This window comes from Mobula hypostoma, chromosome 23, assembly GCF_963921235.1.
Source record: "Mobula hypostoma chromosome 23, sMobHyp1.1, whole genome shotgun sequence".
Lineage (NCBI taxonomy): Eukaryota > Metazoa > Chordata > Chondrichthyes > Myliobatiformes > Myliobatidae > Mobula > Mobula hypostoma.
In genome coordinates, this window is record NC_086119.1 from 22,046,351 (window position 1) to 22,068,035 (window position 21,685).

The 21,685-nt window shown below is 39.9% G+C and overlaps 1 protein-coding gene across 1 annotated transcript in view; it reads right to left on the bottom strand.

The window, feature by feature from the left end:
* Positions 1-737: 737 nt before the first annotated feature.
* Positions 738-21,685, bottom strand: part of LOC134336778 (transmembrane and immunoglobulin domain-containing protein 1-like) — a 30,679-nt gene continuing 9,731 nt past the window's right edge. The window contains exons 3-6 of the mRNA XM_063031231.1: positions 20,539-20,823; positions 18,653-18,756; positions 5,211-5,270; positions 738-5,047 (exon numbers count right to left, since the gene is read on the bottom strand). Coding sequence (XP_062887301.1) covers positions 5,223-5,270; positions 18,653-18,756; positions 20,539-20,823 — 437 coding nt within the window. The 3' untranslated portion in view covers positions 738-5,047; positions 5,211-5,222. The remainder of the gene's footprint in view (positions 5,048-5,210; positions 5,271-18,652; positions 18,757-20,538; positions 20,824-21,685) is intronic.

Below are 21,685 nucleotides of genomic sequence, written 5' to 3' on the forward strand. Positions count from 1 at the left end.
CATAACTTGCATTTGGTTGGAAAGTGATATTAGACAAATTCAAATAAAACATTAGTGTCCTTGTGATTTTGAATGCACGAATGTGGTGACACCTCTTTTAGAAAGGAGTTCTGGTTTCCATAAAACTTATCTATTTGTAAAAGTGGAAGGAGGGAGCATGAATTTCATTTCCTACCCACTATCACTTCATTTTGAGTTCCATTGAATGCAACAGATGAGAAATGCCACTTCCCTTACCCTGCCCTGTCAAACAAGGCAGGCATTTCAACTGGTTTTGCCTACTGATGCAAAATTTGTTATTCATAGCCCAGATTTGTTACACCCAGTGTAAGTGCGTCTGACAGATTTATAGAGAAACAAAGTCCTATGAACGAGGGTGCAATTGCTCTAATCTCCCCAGTTATGATGCCGCACCTCCATAAACAGCTCCTATAAAATGTCAGGCTGATGACTTCATAAACCAGTGTTTATAGACTTTATCTGACAGCCCCAGAAATTAACATAGTTTGGAGACAGTGCAGAGGAGATTAACTAGTCAAATATCATTATCATTTTGTGATTCAGTGATGCAATAAAATGCAAATACATATATTTATGTACCTATTGTCATCATGAATCTGCATTTGTTGAAGTGAGTTTGGAATTTCTTTGCTAAGTAACCAAGTACCAATTCTGTTTCTTTTTATTTTAATCAGTAGGACCATTACTCTTAAGTTAATACACTCCCTTTAAAATTAATGTTGACACACTTTAATTAAATTTTTCAAAACTGCCTGCCTTGTTAATATATAATTTAGGGAAAATATAATTAGCTAAGTTCAAATATCACAGTGCACATGTGCATTTCATTATTTCAAAATCAGGGCTTTTTGCTGTGAGGATATATACAGCATTAAATTATAGTAATCTGGAGTCAATTGTTAAGGATGAGTTTATGGATCATTGGTGACACGGGACTAGGTAGGACAAAGTCAGCATGGCTTCATTAAGGGAAAATTTTGCCCGACGAACCTGTTGGAATTTTTTGAGGAGATTACAAGTAGGGTAGATAAAGGGGATGCAGTGGACTTTCAGAAGGCCTTTGACAAGGTGCCACACATGAGCCTGCTTATCAAGTTAAGAGCCCAAAAGTATTACAGGAAAGTTACTGGCATGATTAGAGCATTTGCTGATTGGTAGGAGGCAGCAAGTGGGAATAAAAGGATCCTTTTCTGGTTGGCTGCCAGTGATTAGTGGTGTTCTGCAGGGGGTCGGTGTTGAGAGCGCTTCTTTTTATTGCTGTATATTAATGATTTAGATGATGGAATAGATGACTTTGTTGCCGAGTTTGCAGATGATACAAAGATTGGTGGATTGGCAGGTAGTGCTAAGGAAACAGGTAGGCTGCAGAAGGACTTAGACAAATTAGTAGAATGGGTAAGAAAGTGGTAAATGAAATACAATGTTGGAAAATGCATTGTCATGCAGTTTGGAAGAAATAAATGTGCAGACTATTTTCTAAATGGGGAGAAAATCGAAAAATCTGAGATACAAAGGGACTTGTGAGTCCTTGTGCAGAACAACCTGAAGATTAACTTGCAGGTTGAGTTCGTTGGTGAGTTAGGCAAATGCCATGTTGGCATTCATTTCAAGAGGTCTGGACTACAAGAGCAGGGATGTGATGCTGAGGTTTTATAAGAACTGGTGAAGCCTCACCTTGAGTATTGTGAACAGTTTTGGGCTCGTCATCTAAGAAAAGATGTGCTAGCATTGGAGACGGTTCAGAGGAGTTTCACAAGGATGATTTCAGGAATGAAAGGGTTATCATACAAGGAATGTTTGATGGCTCTGAGTCTGTACTCGTTGGAATTTAGAAGGATGAAGGGGGATCTCATTGAAACCTTTCAAATGTCAAATGGCCCAGACAGAGTAGGTGTGGAGAGGATGTTCTCCATGGTGTGGGAGTCTACGATAAGAGGGCACAACCTCAGGATAGAGGGACATCCATTTAAAACAAAGATGCAGAGAAATTTCTTTAGCCAGAGGGTGGTGAACTTGTAGAATTTATTACCACAGCAGCTGTGGAGGCCAGGTCGTTGGGTGTATTTAAGGGAGAGATTGATAGGTTCTTGATTGGACATGGCATCAAAGGTTACAGGAAAAGGCAGGGGAGTGGGGCTGAGAAGGGGAAAGAAAAAGGATCAGCCATGATTGAATGTTGGAGCAGACTTGATGGGCCAAATGGCCTAATTCTGCTTTTATGTCTTTTGATCTTATGGTCTAACCTAAAAAATAACCTTTGAGTGACATTGATTTGTTCTGGTAGTGACTACAGCAAAAGACCTTTGAATAAGGTTAAACAGATGACGCTCTTCATTTCCATTACATACAAAATATTTGTACAGATAAATATAAAATAGGATTACAAATATAAAATAAGCCAGGTAAACAAGAAAAAGGCAAAAAAAAAGCAACTGTACTACTTGCCATCAAGGACATTCATGCCAGAAAAGGGCCAGTAATATCACGAAGGATCCTACGCACATCGGATCCAGAGTTACCATCAGTTTGATCTCCTTTACGCTTTTGTATTGATAAGTGACAATAAGCAATCTTGAATATTGAATTTATGTGTTTTGGGAATAGTCTGTCACTAACACTGACAAATAATAAACTCTCACTCAATGTCAGCAAGACCAAGGAGCTGATTGTTGACCTAAGGATGAGAAGCCTGAGGTCCATGAGCCAGTCCTCATCAAAGAATCTGAGGTGGAGAGGGGCAGCAACTTTAAATTTCTCAGTGTTATCATTTCAGAGTTCCTGTCCTGGGCCCAGCACGTAAGTGCAGTTATGAAGTATGGCAGTGCCTCCACTTCCTTAGGAGTTTGCAAAGAATCAGCATGACATCTAAAACTTCGACAAACTTCTATAGATGTGTAATGGAGAGTACATTGACTGGAAGCACCATGAATAGAAAATCCTACAAAAAGCAGTGGATATAGCCCAGTCAATCATGGGTAAGGCACTCTCCACCACTGAGCACATCTACACAAAGCGTTGTAGCAGGAAAGCAACATCCATCATTAGGGACCCCCTCCCCCACCACCACCACCCAATACATGCATTATTCTTGCTGCTACCATCAGGAAAAGGTACAGCAGCCTCAGGGCTCACACCACCAGGTTCAGGAGCAGTTACTACCCCTCAACCTTCAGGCTCTTGAACCAAAGAGGATAACTTCACTTGTCCCATCCTTTAGATGGTCCCACAACCCATGGACTCACTTTTAAGGACTTTTCATCTCATGTTCAGATACTTTTTGCTTATTTATTATTATTATTTATTTCTTTTTGTATTTGCACAGATTGCTGTCTTTTGCACACCGGATGAAAGCCCAGGTTGGTGCAGTCTTTCATTGATCCTATTATGGATTTATTGAGTAGGCCCAAAAGAAAATGAATCTCTGGGTTGCATATGGTGACATATACTTTGACAATAAATTTACATTGAAATATTACAAGGGAACTTCAATTTGCCAATAAGGAAGTTGCATCAGTTTTTACTTCAGCATTCACACTGAAACTGCTGATTCAACAAATTGTAGGGCAAGAGCAGTGCAGCTATACTTCAATATTCAGCAACTTTAAATCCTCCCATGGAGAATCATACAAAAAGTAGTGGATACAGCTCGGTCCATTATGGGTAAAGCCCTCTCCACCATTGAGCACATCTACATGGAGCGTTGATGCAGGAAAGCAGCATCCTTCATCAGGGACCCCCACCACCTAGGACATGCTCTCTTCTCACTGCTGCCATCAGGAAGAAGTAAAGGAGCCTCAGGACTCACACCACCAGGATCAGGAACAGTTATTACCCCTCAACCATCAGGCTCCTGAACTAGAGGGGATAACTTCACTCAACTTCACTTGTCCTATCTCTGAAATGTTCCCTCAAACTAAGGATTCACTTTCAAGGACTCTTCATCTTCATGTTCATGATATTTGTTGCTTATTTAATGTTGTTATTATTTCTTTTTTCATTATACATTTGCACAATTTGTTGTCTTTCATACACTGGTTGTTCACCCTGCTTGTGCAGTGTTTCAGTGATTTTAACATAGTTATTGGATTTACTGATTATGCCCGCAAGAAAATGAATCTCAGATTTGTATGGTGACATATATGTAGTCTAAGGATAAATTTATTTTGAAGTTTGAACTTTTGAATATTCATTGAATAAAGACTGCATTTCAAAAGAATTGATTGTACATTATGTAAACCTTTTTGGGGTATGCCAATGCCACATTTTCTTCTTTCAACATTATCACCGAGCTGGTTCTTACATTCTCCCAGGTGTTCTGAGCTGAGTGCAATGTGGTGGCAAGATGATATTACAGATTTTTGGCACTATTAAATTTGCCCCATGTAAAGTGTAACTGATGCAGAATATTCATCAATATTTTCTCTGGGCATAGGAAGACAACAGCTAAGTTGCAGGCTGCTTGTATACAGGGAGAGGGTGAGGTTGTAGGTGGGGGAGGGTGTATCTCTGCTATTAATCCTCTAACAAGTAATAGTGTTTTAGATGTCCAAATAGCCAAAAAGGCTTCATAAGACATTGTATGTAGATGGCCATAAGTTTCGCCAAAGTAGGTTTTAAAGATCTTTAAATATATATCTTTAAAAATATATATTTCCTCAAAGCAACATACTTGGCCCATTTTTAAATAGCTTTGAAATTATTCTTAAAGTACATTTTTCTCTCAGACACAAAAAGAATACAACATTTGAACTGATAAACAAGAACAAGAACTGATGAAGAATAAAAAATCTAAAACAAATCACAATTAATAAAAGTTTTGCCAAAATATAAATTTATGTAAGAAATTCCATGCAGCTTTAAAGACACAGTATTTAATTTAAATTGATAACATGACAGCTGTCCATCATTGTGATCGGTGGAAGGAAATGAGATTCAACATGGGTGGCAGAGTGTTGGACAAATCTGCTGTCAGTATATTCCATCTTCTTACATTCTTTGAAGCTTCTCTTTATTTTCATCTTTGTGCCTTTGACATTAAATATAAACAAAATCTTTTAATCTCAGATTACTTTTCAGGAAGTTGTATGATTCCTCCCTACTACTTCATAATAATCATGAAAAGTCATTAAAATCTGTTTGAAGCTTGTCTTTAATTAAAGTGAAGCATAACAGATGATAATGATACTTACAGTACTGGCTTCCTATTGAGTTTCATTACATGTTTTGGAATCCTTGTTCTTTCTGCAGCACTGGTAAAATGAAAGATTTCAAGTGAATTTTATTTATAAGCGCATTTATATTTTGCTTACCAATTCTCTCTGATGGAGTCTGAATACAACAAGACTTAAAAGCACAAGAGAACGTGTCCTATGGAGATAGGCTGAGTGAGCTAGGGCTTTTCTCTTTAGAGTGAAGGAGGGCGAGAGGTGACTCGATAGACATGTACAAGATGATAAGAAGAATAGATTGAATGGACAGCCAGAGACTGTTTCCAAGGGTGGTAAAAACCAATATCAGGGAGGCATAATTTTAAGATGATTGGTAAAAGGTATGGGGGAATGCCAGAGACTTTTATCCAGAGAGTGGTGAATGTGTATAACGCCCTTTCAGGATTAGAGGTAGAGGCATATACATAAGAGATTCTTAGATAGTTGATATTTGATAGGACATTGGCAATATGAGATGCCACAGGCCTGTTTCCCTTGTTTGGTAGCAAGACAGGTGACGAGGTAGCAGTGTGCCCTCAGTTGTGGCGAGGACAAGGCCTCAAGCAGGCTTGAGTCCAGGTGAGACGACAGTGGAGGCGGTGTAGCATGGAGTCTGTGTTCAGTTGGGAGCTGGTTCTCCTGTCAGTGCTGCCCTCCATTGTTCAAACAGGCTGGGAGTTGTACCATCAATTTGGATGTCACTCAGGGACTTGGACTATACATGTGTTTTCTTGCGTAATGATGTGTGTGGTTTTTTTTCTCTCTCGCTATTTTGAATGTATGTTATTCACCTAGATGCCAGAGGAATGCTGTGTCATTCAACTATATCTATGTATGGTCTGAATAATAATTAAACGTGATTTGATTTGATTTGAGATAGGCACATGGATGATAGAGAAAAGGAGGGCTTTGGAGGAGGGAAGGGTTAGATTGATTTTTTTAGGGTAGGTTGAAAGGTCAGCAAAACATCATGGGCTGAAGGGCCTGTACTGTGCTGTAGTTTCTATGTTCTATGATCTAAAAATAAGGACACTGGAAAAACTCAATGAATCAAGCAGTATCTGTGAAAAGAGGAGGAGTGAGTCAATGTCTCTGGTCACAATCCTGCATCAGGACCCTACTCAACCTAAAATATTGACATACTTTTGCTCCACAAATGCTGTTTGATCCTTTGAGTTCCAATAGTATTCTCTTTTCTGTTCCATATTCTAGATACTAGTCTCTTTTGTCTTCCTCCCAAATAAAGCGGGACTATTTCATTCACCAGTATTTTGCAGACAGCTTTATAGGCAAAAATCCAATTAATCCACATGAAGAAAGCTCAGTGCCCCACTGAAGATATGTGCTGTTTTTGCAGATCTCACAATTCTCAACATTGAATGTATCAGGAGAGGCTCAAACAAGCCAGGGATCTAGTGAATATCTGTTGTTGCCACAGTGATAGAAATAGAAGAATACTGCTTACTTTGTGATTAATAAATTATTAAGAAGAAATGTGCAGGGTCTAATTGCAGTGAGATTTGCCAGTGCTGAGGGTGACATTTTGTTAGTAGGGCATTAATGGTGATAAACAACATCAGGTGATGCCTTGATTTCTGTTGTTACAGAACAGACACATGAATGCATGAATCTCTGATCCAATTACTTTAATGGCAATTGTGTATTTCCTGATTGATTAAAGCATTTTTATTAAGAAAGCTGAGTATAAAATACATTTCCTGCAGGTAGTAGCACTCCGCATGTGTAAACTTTCATATACAAATCACCCTGGCATATCATAAGTCTCGAGACCGTAAGTCGTAGCAGCAAATGCCTTTTCAGCACATATGAGAAACAAGAGAACTACACTTCTTTTTCTAAACAATAACAGACTGTAAAACAGAGAAGCAGAAATAGGCCTTTTGATCATGGCTGATTTATTTTCCCTCTTAACCCTTTTTTCCTGTCTTCTCCTCATAACCTTTGCCACCCTTGCTGATCAAGAACCTAGCAACATCCACTTTAAGTATACCTAATCACCGAGCCTCCACAGCTGCCTATGGCAATGAATTCCACAGACTCACCACCCTCCGGCCAAAGAAATTCCTCCTCACCTCTGTTCTAAAGGGACATCGTTCTATTCTGAGACTGTGCCCTGTGGGTCTAGACTCTTCCATGATTGGAAAACATACTCTTAAAGTCCACTGTATTTAGGCCTATCAATATTCAGTAAGTTTTAATGAGATCCCCCCACATTCTTCTAAACCCTAGTGAGTACAGGCCCAGAGCCATCAAACACTCCTCATATGTTAACCCTTACATTCCCAGAATCATTTTTGGCACCCTCTTCTGGACCCTCACCAATGCAAGCCTTAGATATGAGGCCCCAAACTGCTCACAATACTCAATATGTAGTCTACCTTATAAAGCCTCAGTATTACATCACTGCTTTTATATTCTAGTCCTCTTGAAATGACTGCTAACATTCGATTTAAATTCCTTACTACTGACTCAACCTGTAAGTTAATGTAAAGCAACACATAAAACACTGGAGGAACTCAGCAGGCCAAGCAGCACTGATGGAAAAGAGCAAGTAGTCATTGCTTCAGGTGGAGACCCTTCATTAGTACCCTATTGACTAGGACTTGAATGCCCCTTTGGGTGAATGTGGGACCCATCTCCCTCTTTCTTGCAGCCCTGCTCTAATCACTTCATACCTATGATCATGACCAGTGTGATAACTTCATTCACTGTGTTTTAACACACTGCAAATGGGTGCAACGCAATTTCTAATGTTTTTTTTTAAATCCCACAATATTATCCCTGCTATGTTCAGGGAAGGAAGAACTTTGGTTCTAATCTTGTTTTATAATTGTAATAAATGTGCTTTATTTCAATAGAATAGGTTGAAGATTTGTTTGCAAGCTAACCTGGAGCTGAATATTAACCTGTAATCAAATATAAATGTTGTCTCATTGAACTATAAAAATGTTACTGAGCATCTTTGACCTGAAGTTCATGAACCCCTTCAGATCATTGCTCAATATAAAATCAATTTTTTTCACACCATACTTAACTAAGAGAGCTGTAAACTACAAGCTATTGGCTTGTATGTTCAATACAGTTTTTAGTATGTAAGGCAGCAAAATCAGAATCAGGTTTAATATCACCGGCATATGCCGTGAAATTTGTTAACAGTGGCTGCAGTACAATGCAATACATGATAATATAGAAAAAATAAGTAAGTCAACTACTATATATATAATAGTTAAATTGAAATAGTGCAAAAACAGAAATAATATTAAAAAAAAGTTAGGATGTGATCATGGGTTCAATATCCATTTAGGAATCAGATGGCAGAGGTGAATAGCTGAGTGTGTGCCTTCAGGCTTCTGTACCTCCTTACTGATGGTAACAATAAGAAGAGGACATGTCCTGGGTAATGTGGGTCCTTAATTATGGACACCATTTTTCTGAGGCACCGCTCCTTGAAGATGTCTTGGATACTACGGAGACTAGCACCCTAGGTGGAGCTGACTAATTTAACAGCTTTCTGTAGTTTCTTCTGATCTTTCCTAGAAATGCTTAAAATCCTTCCTTAAATCCTCAGACATTGAGGTAGATGTTTCTTGAACATGCTGCCACTCACAATTACAGCCACAATCTCGCCAAGCCTTTTTTATCTGATTCTTTTGTCCTTAACTTTAAGAGCTTCTGTGTGGTTTTGCAGAATCAATTTTCAGTCAGAAATAAATAACTCACCTACTCTTCCTATTGAAATATTCCTTAAATCCTTTCGGTGCAACACTCTTAGCTGGGCATACGTAAGAACCACAGCCTTTAATGTAACTTTTGAAAGATAATCAATTGAAAAAAAAACAACAGAGCGACATGAATTGTATCAGTTAATGACCTGCATATGCATCATGTAATGAACAAAAAGATAAAATTTCAAAAATATTTTCATCTGCTCTGCAACTCTTAGTGTTATGAACAGTATGCACTCTTAATAAACGGTCTGAAGTGTTAATTTATTTCAGTAATTTCTCTTTTCATTTCATAAGGAACCTCTTCATGACTGGAGAATATGTTTTACATATACTTGAAAAGGGAAACCCATTCCTCCAGAAGTTTTGCAATTTTAAACAAAAACAACATCCATTCTTTCTATTTTAGTGCCAATCTAGAAGTCATGTTATTGAAGACAAGATCAACAATATTTGATAAATGCACATAAAAAAGGCTACATTTTTCAGCTGCAGGCTGGCCGGCAAATCAATCTTCTGCATATATTCTATTGAAATAAAGCCTCCAGCTCCAGGATAACTACCTGCACCAGGTGCGCCGAGCTGCATTTCTTCAGAGAACATGTTAAGCAATTGGAGATGCAGTTCAATGACCTTCTGCTCATACGGGAGACTGAAGAAGTGATAGATAAGAACTACGGGGAGTTAGTCACCCCTAGGTTGCAGGAGACAGGTAACTGTGTGACTGCCAGGAGAAGGAAGGGAAATGAGCAGCCAGTACAGAGCTCTGTGGCCATTGCCCTCAATAATAAGTATACCGTTTTAGATACTGTTGAGGGGAAATGACCCACCAGGAGTAACCGCAGTGACCGGAACTCTGGCACTGAGTTTGGAGCTGTGGCTCAGAAGAGAAGAGAGGTGAAGAGGACCGCAGTGGTGATAGGAGATTCCATAGTTATAGAAAGGAGATTCTGTGGACATATTATAGAGACCTGGATGGTATGTTGCCTCCTAGGTGTCAGGGTCAGGGATGTCTCAGATTGGATCCACGTCATTCTCAAGGGGGAGGGGGAGCAACCAGAAGTCTTGCTACATATTGGCACCAAAAACATAGGTTGGAAAGGCGAGGAGGTCCTGAAGAGAGACTTTGGAGAATTAGGTGGAATGCTGAAAAGCAGGACCTCCAAGGTAATAATCTCTGGATTGCTGCCTGTGCCACTCACAGTGAGGATAAGAATAGGAGCATTTGGCAGATAAATGTGTGGCTGAGGAACTGGTGCAGGAGGCAGGAGTTCAGATTTCTGGATCTTCTGGGAAAGGTACAAACTGTACAAAAGGGATGGGTTACACCTGACCCTGAAGGGGACCAAAATCCTTACAGGCAGGATTGCTAGAGCTGTTGAGGAGGGTTTAAACTCATTTGGCAGAGCGATGGGAACCAGAGTGATATGGATGAGGATGGGGCAGTTGGTTTACAAACAGAGGCAGTGTGTAGTGGGACTGGTAGCAAGGACAGGCTGAAGCTAGGGCAAAGTTGCTGTGAACAGGATGAGTTGCAATGTAAAAAGGGGACAAAATCAAAAAGGGTGATGAACACAGTACTGAAGGTGTATCATTTCAATGCATGCAGTATACAGAATAATATAAATAACTTGTAGCATAGTTACAGACTGGTATGTATGACTTTGTGGGCATAATGAATTATGGTTGTAAGATTATAACTGGGAGCTTAACAGTCAAGGATACACTTTGTATTGAAAGGAGAGGCAGATACGCGGGGGAGGTGGGGTGGTGCTCTGCTGGTAAAAAATGATATCAAATCCTTAGAAAGGGGTGACATAGGATCAGAAGGTGGAGAGTCATTGTGGCTAGAGCTAAGGAACTGCCAGGGTAAAAAGATCCTGATGGGAGTTATATACAAATCTCTGAGCAATAGCAAAGATATGGGCTACAAATTACAAAAGGAGATAGAAAATGTATGTCTAAAGGACAATGTTAACGATAGTCATGTGGAATTTTAATATGCTGGTTGATTGGTAAAATCAGATAAGTGCTGAATCCCAAGAGGGGGAATTTGTAGAAACTTACAAGGTGGCTTTTTAGAGCAGCTCATGGTTGAACCCACTAGGGGATCAGCTATTTTGATTTGGGTGTTCTGCAATGAACTGGAGTTGATTATAGAGCTTAAGGTAAAGGAACCCTAAGGTAACAGTGATCATGATATGATAGAATGCACCCTGCAGTTTGAGAAGGAGAATCTGAAGTCAGATGTACCAGTATTACAGTGGAGTAAAGGGAATTAGAGAGGCATGGGAGAGGAGCTGGCCAAAGTTGATTGAAAGGGAACACTTGCAGGGATGATGGCTGTAGATTCTGGGAGCAGTTTGGAAGGCACAGGATAGATACATCCCAAAGCAGGATGACACAACCATGGCTGACAAGGAAAGTCAAAGCCAACATAAAAGCCAAAAAGTGGGCATCTAATAAAATAAAAATTAGTGGGAAGTTAGAGGATTGGGAAGCTTTTAAAAACTAACAGAAGGCAACGAAAAAAGTCATAATAAAAGAAAAGATGGAATACAAAGGTAAGCTGGCCAATAGTATTAAAGATAACAAACGTTTCTTCAGATATATAAAGAGTAAAAGAGAGGTGAGAGTAGATATCAGACCGTTGGAAAAAGATGATGGAGAAGTAATAATGGGGGACAAGAGAATGTCAGATGAACTGAATATGTATTTTGCATCAATCTTCACTGTGGAAGGCACTAGCAGTATGCAGGAAGCTCAAGAATGTTGGGGGCAGAAGTGAGTGAAGTTACCATTACTAGCAAGAAGGTGCTTAGGAAACTGAAGGCAGATAAGTAATCCTGGACCAGATGGTCTACACCACAGGGTTCTGAAAGAGGTAGCTGAAAAGATTAGTAATGAATTTACAAGAATTGATAGATTCTGGCATGGTTCCAGAGGAATGAAAATATGCAAATGTCACTCCACTCATCAAGAAGAGAGAGTAGCAAAAGAAAGGAAATTATAGGCCAGTTAGTTTGACTTAGTGGTTGGGAAGATGTTGGAATCAATTGTTAAGTTTGTAGTTTTGGGGTACTTGGAGGCACATGATAAAATAGATCAAAGTCAGCATGGTTTCCTCAAGGGAAAATTTTGCCTGACAAATCTGATGGCATCCTTGAAGAAATAACAACCAGGATAGTGGATGTTGTATACATGGATTTTTAGAAGGCCTTTGACAAGGTGCCGTACATGAGGCTGCTTAACAAGTTAAGGGCCCATCGTATTACAGGAAAGGTACTAGCATTCACTGATTGGCAGCAGGCAAGGAGAGGGAATAAAGGGAGCCTTTTTCAGTAGGCTGTCAGTGACTAGAGGTGTTCCACAGGTGTTGGCACCATTTCTCTTATGTTATATATCAACAATTTGCATGATGGAATAGTTGGCTTTGTGGCCAAGTTTGCAGATGATAGGAAGATAGGTGGAAGCCAGGTAGTATTGAGGAAGCAGATAGGTTATAGAAGGACTTAGACAGATTAGTAGAATGGGCAAAGAAGCGGCAGATGGAATACAGTGTTGGGAAGTGTATGGTCCTTCACTTTGGTAGAAGAAATAAAAGCATAGACGATTTTCCAAATAGAGAGAAAATTCAAAAATCTGAGGTGCCAAGGGACTTGGGAGTCCTCGGGCAGGATTCCCTAAAGGTGAACTTGCATGTTGAGTCAGTGGTGAGGAAGGCATTCATTCATTTCGAGAGGATTAGAATATAAAAGCAAGGATGTTATGTTGAGACTTTATAAGGCACTGGTAAGGCCTCACATGGAGTATTATGAACAATATTGGGCCCTTTATCTAAGAAAGGATATGCTGACATTGAAGAGGATTCAGAAGAGGTTCACGAGAATGATGCTGTGAATGAAATGGTTACCTTATGAGCACTGATTGGTGGCTCTGGGCCTGCATTCACTAGAATTCAGAAGAATGAGGAGTGACTTCATTGAAACCTATCGAATGTTGAAAGGCCTCAGCAGAGTGGATGTGGAGAAGATGTTTCCTATGGTGGGGGAATCTAGGACCAGAGGAAACAGCCTTGGAATAGAGGGACGTCCATTTATAACGGAGATGAGGAGGAATTCCTTCAGCCAGAGAGTGGTGAATCTCCGGAATTCTTTGCACAGGTGGCTGTGGAGGCCAAGTCATTGGATATACTTACGGCAGAGGTAGGTAGTTTCTTGATTAGTTAGGACATGAAGGGATATAGAGAGAAGACAGGAGATTGTGGCTGAGAGGGAAATGGATCAGCCATAATGAAATGGTAGAGCATACTGAACAGGTTGGCCTAATTCTGCTCCCATATCTTATGGTCTTACATTGGTTAAGAGCTATTTTTCTAGAAATTGGTTGGTGATTCTAAAGGTGGATTACTAAGAAGGTTTGCAATAGGTTCAAAATTCAAAGTAAATTTATTATTGAAGTACAAATACGTCACCATATAAAACCGAGATTCATTGTCTTGTGAGCATACTCAATAAAGCCAAAATAGAATAATAACTATAATGGAATCAATGAAGCACCTCACCAACTTGGCCATTCAACCAGTGTGCAAAAGACAACAAACTGTGCAATAATAAAAAAGGAAAATACATAAATAAACAAATAGACAAACAAGCAATAAATATCGAGAACATGAGCTGATGCTGGTGGTGCTCCAATGTGGCTGTTTTGTCGAACTTGTGTTCCTCCGACCTCGAACACCTAAAAATCAAATGTCATCCGTTCTATTTACCAAGTGAGTTCTCCTCCATAATCCTGACGGCAGCTACCTACCACCAGCGGCCAAATATAGTCAAGCGCTTGAGATACCGCATGATGCTGTCTCCAAACAAGAAACAGTCCATCCTGATGCATTTCAAATCATAGGTAAGGACTTCAACCAGACTTGTTTGAAGAAAACCCTCCCCAGTTACTATCAGCATAAAACCTGTAGCACCAGAGGTCCCAATACTCTAGACCACTGTTATACTAAGATAAGGAATGCCTACTGTTCCATGCCCAGACTGCATTTCAGTAAATCACTTGGCTGTCCTTTTCCTACCTGCATACAGGCAGAAGCTAAAGAGCAAAGCTCCAGAGATTAGGTCAACAAAAAGGTGGTCACGGAAGGCAGAGGAGCAGCTACGGTATTGCTTCGAGTCAGTGGACTGGGCTGTATTCAAAGACTCATCTGTGGATCTGAATGCATACACAATGGTTATCATGGACTTCATGAAAACAGTTGTAGATGAGTAGATCTCCACAAAATCATTCAGAGTCTTCTCCAACCAGAAGCCCTGGACATACCATGGAATCTGCAATCTGCTGAAGGCCAGATTAGAGGCAGTCACGTCTGGTGACCAAGAAATTTCCAAGAGGTCCAGGTATGATCTCCAGAAAGCCATCTCTTGGGCGAAGTGGCAAATCTGGACGGAACTTGAATCAACAAAGGATGTTTGACAGTTGTGGCAGGGCTTGAACACTATCACTTCTTATAAAACTAAATCAAGTAACATAGATGACAACAGGGCTTTGCTTCCAGAATGAGAATCAGGTTTAATATCACCGGCATATGCCGTGAAAATGTGTTAACCTTGCGGCAGCAGCACAGCGTAATACATGATAAATATAGAAAAAAACCTGAATTATAGTAAGTATACATATATATGTATATTAAATGGCTAAATTAAAATAAGTAGTGCAAAAACAGAAATAAAAAAAATAATTGACTCAGTGTTCATGGGTTCAATATCCATTTAGGAATTGGATGGCAGAGGGGAAGAAGCTGTTTCTGAATCGCTGAGTGTGTGCCTTCAGGCTTCTGTACCTCCTCCTTGAAGGCAGCAATGAGAAGAGAGTATGTCCTGGGTGGCGGGGGTCCCTAATGATGGATATGGTCTTTCTGAGGCACCACTCCTTGAAAATGTCTTGGATACTACGAAGTCTAGAACCCATGATGGAGCTGACTAATTTTACCACTTCCTGCAGTTTTCTTTGATCCTGTGCAGTAGCTAACCACCCCCCCCCCGCCCCCCGTCAGCCTCCGAGACAGAGATCACAGGGTCACTAGGTGCAGCAGGGATCCTCATAGCTGTAGGTTTATTCTCCCTTTCAAATTGTGCATATAATGTATTGAGCTCATCAGGTAGTGAAGTATCACTGCCATTTATGGTGTTGGGTTTCGCTTTGCTGGAGGTAATGGCCTGCAAACCCTGCCAGAGTTGATGTGCGTCTGATGTTGCCTCCATCCTTACTTGGAATTGTTTCTTACCTCTTGAAATCACCCTCCGCGTCATATCTGGTTTTCTTCTACAGTTCTGGTTGCCAGAACTTAGATGCGACAGATCCAGCCCTCAGCAGACTACGAAGCTATGGTTCATCCATGGCTTTTGATCTTGGTATGTACAGTCAGTTTTCATAGGCACACACTCATCCACACAGGTTTTATTCAAGTCCCTGACAACGACAGAGTACTCATCCAGACTCGATGATGAACTCTTGAGTATAGTCCAGTCCACAGATTCAAAGCAGACCTGTAAGTGCTCCTGCACATCCCTTGTCCATATCTTCTTGATCCTCACTACTGGTGCTGCAGTCTTCAATCTCTGCCTGTATTTAGGGAGTAGAAATACAGCCAGGTGATCAGACTTTCCAAAATGTGGGCATTGAATAGCACAGTAAGCACTCTTGATGGTGGTGTGACATTGATCCAGTGAGTTGTTTCCTCTGGCACTACAAATGATTTGTTGATGATCATTTTTTTTTAGATTATGAGGACACGCAGTCCTCGTTTATTGTCATTTAGTAATGCATGCATTAAGAAATGATACAATGTTCCTCCAGTGTGATATCATAGAAACACAAGACAGACCAAGACTGAACAACTGACAAAAACCACATAATTATAACATATAGTTACAACAGTGCAAGCAAGACCGTAATTTGATAGAGAACAGACCATGGGCACGGTAAAAAAAAGTCTCAGAGTCTCTCGAAAGTCCTATTATCTCACGCAGACGGTAGAAGGAAGAAAACTCTCCCTGCCATGAGCTTCCAGAACCACCACCTTGCACCGCATCCTGGAAGCATCTGACCACAGTCCGACTCTGAGTCCGTCCGAAAACTTTGAGCCTCTGACCAGCCCTCCGACACCAAGCACCATCTCTGCCAAGCGCTTTGACTCCAGCCCCGGCCGCCAGCAACAGGCAAAGCTGAGGATCTGGGACCTTCCCCTCCAGAGATTCTCGATCGCACAGTAGCAGCAGCAGCGAACCGGGCATTTCAGAAGTTTCTCCAGATGTTCCTCCATGCTTCTCACATCTGTCTCCATCAAATCAGAATTGTGCACAGCATCCTACTTACAAATACTGATATCATTCACCGGAGAGGCCACACGCGCTGCGTCGCACTGCCATCTTCTTCTCCCTCCATTTAGTGACTTTTTCAAGCTGGCCTGGTTAAAATCCCTCAAAAATGATGGAGAAGGCATCTGGATGTGCTGTTTCATGCCTGTTGATCACATACCTCAGATCATCTAGAGCTTTTTTGACATTTGCCTGAGGTGGAATATACATTGCTACCAAAATGATTGCTGAAATCTTCCGTGGCAGGTATAATGGCCGGCACTTGATCACAAGGTGTTGCAGATCTGGTTAGCAGGATTGGGACAGCACCATCACGTTTTACACCACGAGGAATTGATCATGAAGCAAATCCCACTGCTTTTGGCTTTAAAAGACCCAGCAGTCCTATCTTGATGGTGTATTGTGAACCTGTCAATCTGAATCAGTGCATCCAAAATGGAAGGGGTTAACCAAGATTCCATGAAACAAAAATGCAACAGCTTTAATGTCCTTCTGGTACAGCACCCTTGGTGTGAGATCTTCAGTTTCATTTACAAGAGGCTATACTTTTGCCAGCCAGATAGTTGGTATTGGAAGTCGAAAGCCTCGTTTTTTTAAAATGAACCATTAGCCCAGTGTGACAACCTCATTTCCACTGCCATCTTAAAGAGACAGTCCACCAGCCAGAGTCCGATCTGCTTTCGTCAGTCTTGAACAACGATAGATTGTTTAATCACATTACAACGTTGTTACTAACTGTACAGACCTTAGACACAGTTGTGGTTCTCAGCTGCAGCAGGCTGAAATGAGAATATTTGACGATTTCCATTGGAGCTGCTGCTTCAAGTCACCTTTAATTTGGAGCTCTGGAACCTGCTTTAATGGGTATCATCCAGTTGAACTCAATGCCTTCTATGCTTGCTTTGACCATCAAAACATGGAGGAACCATTACAAACTCCCACAACCCCCGATGATCCTGTGATTTCAGCCGTCGGGGGGTGAACTCATGAAAAGCATTAGAGAGTGCATTTCAAGTATAAAAGACCTGTGCTGATCAACTGGCTGGAGTGTTCACTGAGATCTTTAACCTCTCCCTTTGGCAGTCTGAGGTATCAATCTACTTCAAGCAGGCTTCAATTATACTGATGCCTAAGAAGAAAGTGGTAACCAGCCTCAATGTGTATCATCCAGTAGAACTTACATCCACAGTCATGCAGTGTTTTGAGAGTTTGGTGATGAAACATATCAACTCCTGCTTGAGAAGCAACTTGGATCCACTCCAACTTCCCAAGTGGAGCAACAGGTCCACAGCAGCTGCCATCTCTTTGGCTCTTCACTCAACCCTGGAATATCTGGACAGCAAAGATGCATACTCCAGGATGCTCTTTATCGATTACAGCTCAGCATTCAATACCACCATCCTCTAAAAGCTAATCAATGACCTTCAAGGTGTTGACCTCAATACCTCTATGTGTAATTGGATGCTTGACTTTCTCACTTGCAGATAATTTGGGAATTCCTTGTGGAAGTGTTGAATCAAAAGGAGTGGGAATTGGCCCTGTGGTTTTCTGTGGTCTGGGAATGATGACCTCACAGCCTATCTCACAAGATCAGAGTTCAGTGAATGGAAATGTGGGATGTCTCTCAGAGTGAACACTAAGAGTGTTAAAATGGACTTCCCAGCTGCATTGTTTGACAGTATGAATACTAAATAAACCACATAAGTGAATCATAATTACTCAGCTCAAAACAATAACTTTCCATAGATGTTGTCTGACCTGCTGACCTATTGTGAATCAAATGCTTGTGGCTTGGGTGATAGTCTTGTTGCATAGTTATGGACCTTTTCCTCACCTGTCACATTCTCCCATGGTTTGACTGTGTGACGAACAATTTTCATCCAATTTAGCAAGGCAGAGACATGGACAAAACTCACTTTTCTACAAAGTCCTGATTTGAACTGGTCACTGGAAGCAAGGAGGTTGGTTTTAATCTTTCCTTCCTATTGCGATGGCCACCAATGAGATTTTTACATATTTTACCTTGATGTCATCATCAAGATTTGGAACTCTCTGCAGTGATTCTTCACAATGTATTCTGTCACAGAACCATATCTTATGTACACCAGTGCGTATTTTTAAATTCCATAGTTCTGATGAAAGATCATCAGCCTGAAATGTTACCTGTTTCCCTCTCCATAGATTTTACTTTTTATTTAGATGTTGCCCCAATGCTGTATACGATAAGGATGATGTTTTTACACTCCAGTCTCTGCTTTTCATCTTTTTCCAAATATTTCTATTTTCTAACACTTACCTCGATAATTTTATGTCGCCATGAAAATATTCCAAAAAGAGTGGTCAACAGAATCACCACTACGCCAGCGATGATTGGTTCAAATGGCACTTGATATGGTTTCTCTGCAAATCAATACTATGAATGTTAGTCTAGCAATTAAAAGTATTTAAACATAGATTTCTAAATAATTTACTCAGTTTGTGACCAAAGTAAGTTGTTGTATTGGTTATGAAGCAACAGCCCGATATTTATCTATTTGTACACTTTTTATTCTTTAAGTGTTCTTTAACCTCGATTAATTTCTCTTAATGTATATATAATACTCTATTTTTTTCCATTTTTAAAATTCTTTATAATTGTTGAATGTTGTTTTTGTTGCATATTGCACCCTACCCAACACATCACAGCAAATTCCTAATACACATACTGTAAATGAATATGGTGAATAAAACTGATCCTTAAATCTTGACTTTTCTGGTAGAGTTCAGCTATAGCAGCACGATCTCTCATTCTCAGAAGGTCAATAAACTTTAACTAACACGAGTCAGGAGCAACTATTTGACAATAAGATAAACCATAATTTTCGTATATCAGAAGGTGCTCTATCCAAAGTATTTTGAAATTGAAGATCAAAGGAAAGAGACAACAATTTTTTTCAAAAGTGTTTCTTTCTCAGAAATTCTTTTTGTTTATGACAGACCACTTGAAGCTGAACACAAATATAATTTCAGACTGCTTGTATCACGTAAGAATTTGGAGAAACAAGAGATTAACTTTTATTGACTGTAATACATTTCATTGCATTATCAGTGCTGACACGTTGCAATAGTTCGATTAAGCTAAAAGTGTTTTGTTGATGATTTTTGTTTGCACTCAATGTCTGAGGCTTCTTGCTTAATTGTGCAACAATAATCTGCCAGCGTTGATGGATTCCAGTTACCCTAATACTGTTTCTCCATGACTGCAATGTCCTGGTAAAACCTTTCAGAATGTTCATCACTGACATAAGACCATAAAACCGTAACATATAGGAGCAGAATTAGGTCATTTGGCCCATTGAGTCGGTCCTGTTATATCATCATAGCTGATGCATTTTCCCTCAGACTCAAACTCTTACCTTCTCCCCATATCCCTTCATGTCCTGACCAATCAAGAATCTATATCAATCTCTGTTAAGCATATGTAAAGACTTGGTTTTTATAGATGCCTGTGGCAATGAGTTCCACGGATTCACCACTCTCTCCTCATCTCCATTTTAAAAAGATGCCCCTCTATTCTGAGACTGTGTCTTCCAGACCTAGACCCTCCCACCATAGGAAACATCGTCTCCACGTCCACTCTGTCAAGGCCTTTCAACATTTGATAGCTTTCAATTAGGTCATCCTTCATTCTTCTGAATTCCAGTGAATACGGTGAACACAGTGCCAAGATTTGTAGGGAAGAAGTCTAAATGGGAATACAGAAAATGAATCTTTAGTGACCCGTGTTGCACTTCATGGCTTTGTATGCTTGAATCATGTTATCAACCAGGTGCTTTGTAGTTGACAAGACAATTTTCAAAAACATCCTTGAGTGGCTTCCATGTGATTTTTCCTGGTCCTACTAGAAGTTCTTTGAATTGCCTGTCATTGATGACCTGTTTAATTTGTGGACCAGCAAAAGCATCTTTCTTAATCTTGGCATCAATTATTCTGACTTGAATTATGAATTGAAATAACAAATATAGGTGGTTTTAAAAAAAGTTGCATGATAGGTTAATTTCATGGTGATTTTCATAATCAGCAGCACAAAATTCATAAGATACACCCAAAAGTATTTAACAAAATCTTTGTTGTCCGGTGTATTTTTTTGTTCTCATTTTCACTTTGCTATTCTTCTGGTTCACAAAGGACAGGCACTCTTACCTTTCACATTCAGATTGAAGTACAAACTTCTGCTTCCAAGTGCGGAATTTGCCATGCAGGCGTATATCCCACTTTCCTCTTTTTGTACCTTCTTCATAAGCAGTGTAAAAGCACTACTGTCCCAGTTCACATGGTGTTTGCCTGCCTCCATCTTGAGGGTATTGTTATCTTTATACCAGGACATCACAGCTGGTGGATTAGACTTCACATTACAAGTTAGCGTTGCAACGTCACCAGAATATACTTCAACATCCACATCTCCATCCTGACTCAAAATAGGGACAACTGCAACAATTTAAACACAAAACAAAACTCAGCAAAACTACAAAAGATTTTTTTTTCCAAATGGTATTAATACTTAAATCCAGAGATTTAAAATGTCTACCCTGTGGTTCTATCGCTGTATACTTCTTACAGAATTAAATGTCAGTAATGCTTCAAAGAGGCCAATTGGATATCCCATCAATAAAATTAGTGGATATTTGGAGACCGTTTTGGGAAAACAAGTCAATATGAACAGGAAACATATGATCCAAAGCAAGGTAAGCAGCAAAACAACAGTGACTTTTGAAAGGGGGAGTAAATTATTTTTTTTAAACTGCAGATACCGGTATTTTTAATCAATACAGAAATCATTGTAAATATCTAGTAAGTCATCTGGAATGGAAAAACATGTCTTCGTGCTTTAGTTCTGAAGGAACATCTTGAAGTGTTTGTCCTCCCCACAGAAGCTGAATGATTTGTTATTTTATACTGGCTCATTTCATTTGCTTCTCTCTCCTGTCAGTGACAGCAGTACTACATATTTCTATTGCCAACTGAATGACATTATTGAGAGATATCTTCAATGAAAGCTTGAATAGAGAGCTGCCTAGAGTGAGGTGAGAAATATTTCAGAAAATGCTTTATCAGCTTCTTGAGGTGCTAAATTTCCGTGATGTTGGGGAAGTATTTCAAGTTCAAGTTTAGTTGTCGTTCAACTGTACACATGAGTACAGCCAAACGAAACAGTGTTTCTTCAGGGCCAAGGTGCAAAGCACAGTACCAACAGTCACAAGTCACATATAGCACATATAATTACCAGCAGGAAAACACACACTCACAAAAAAAAATATAGCTCAGGTCCTTGAGTGTCATAGCCTGTAGG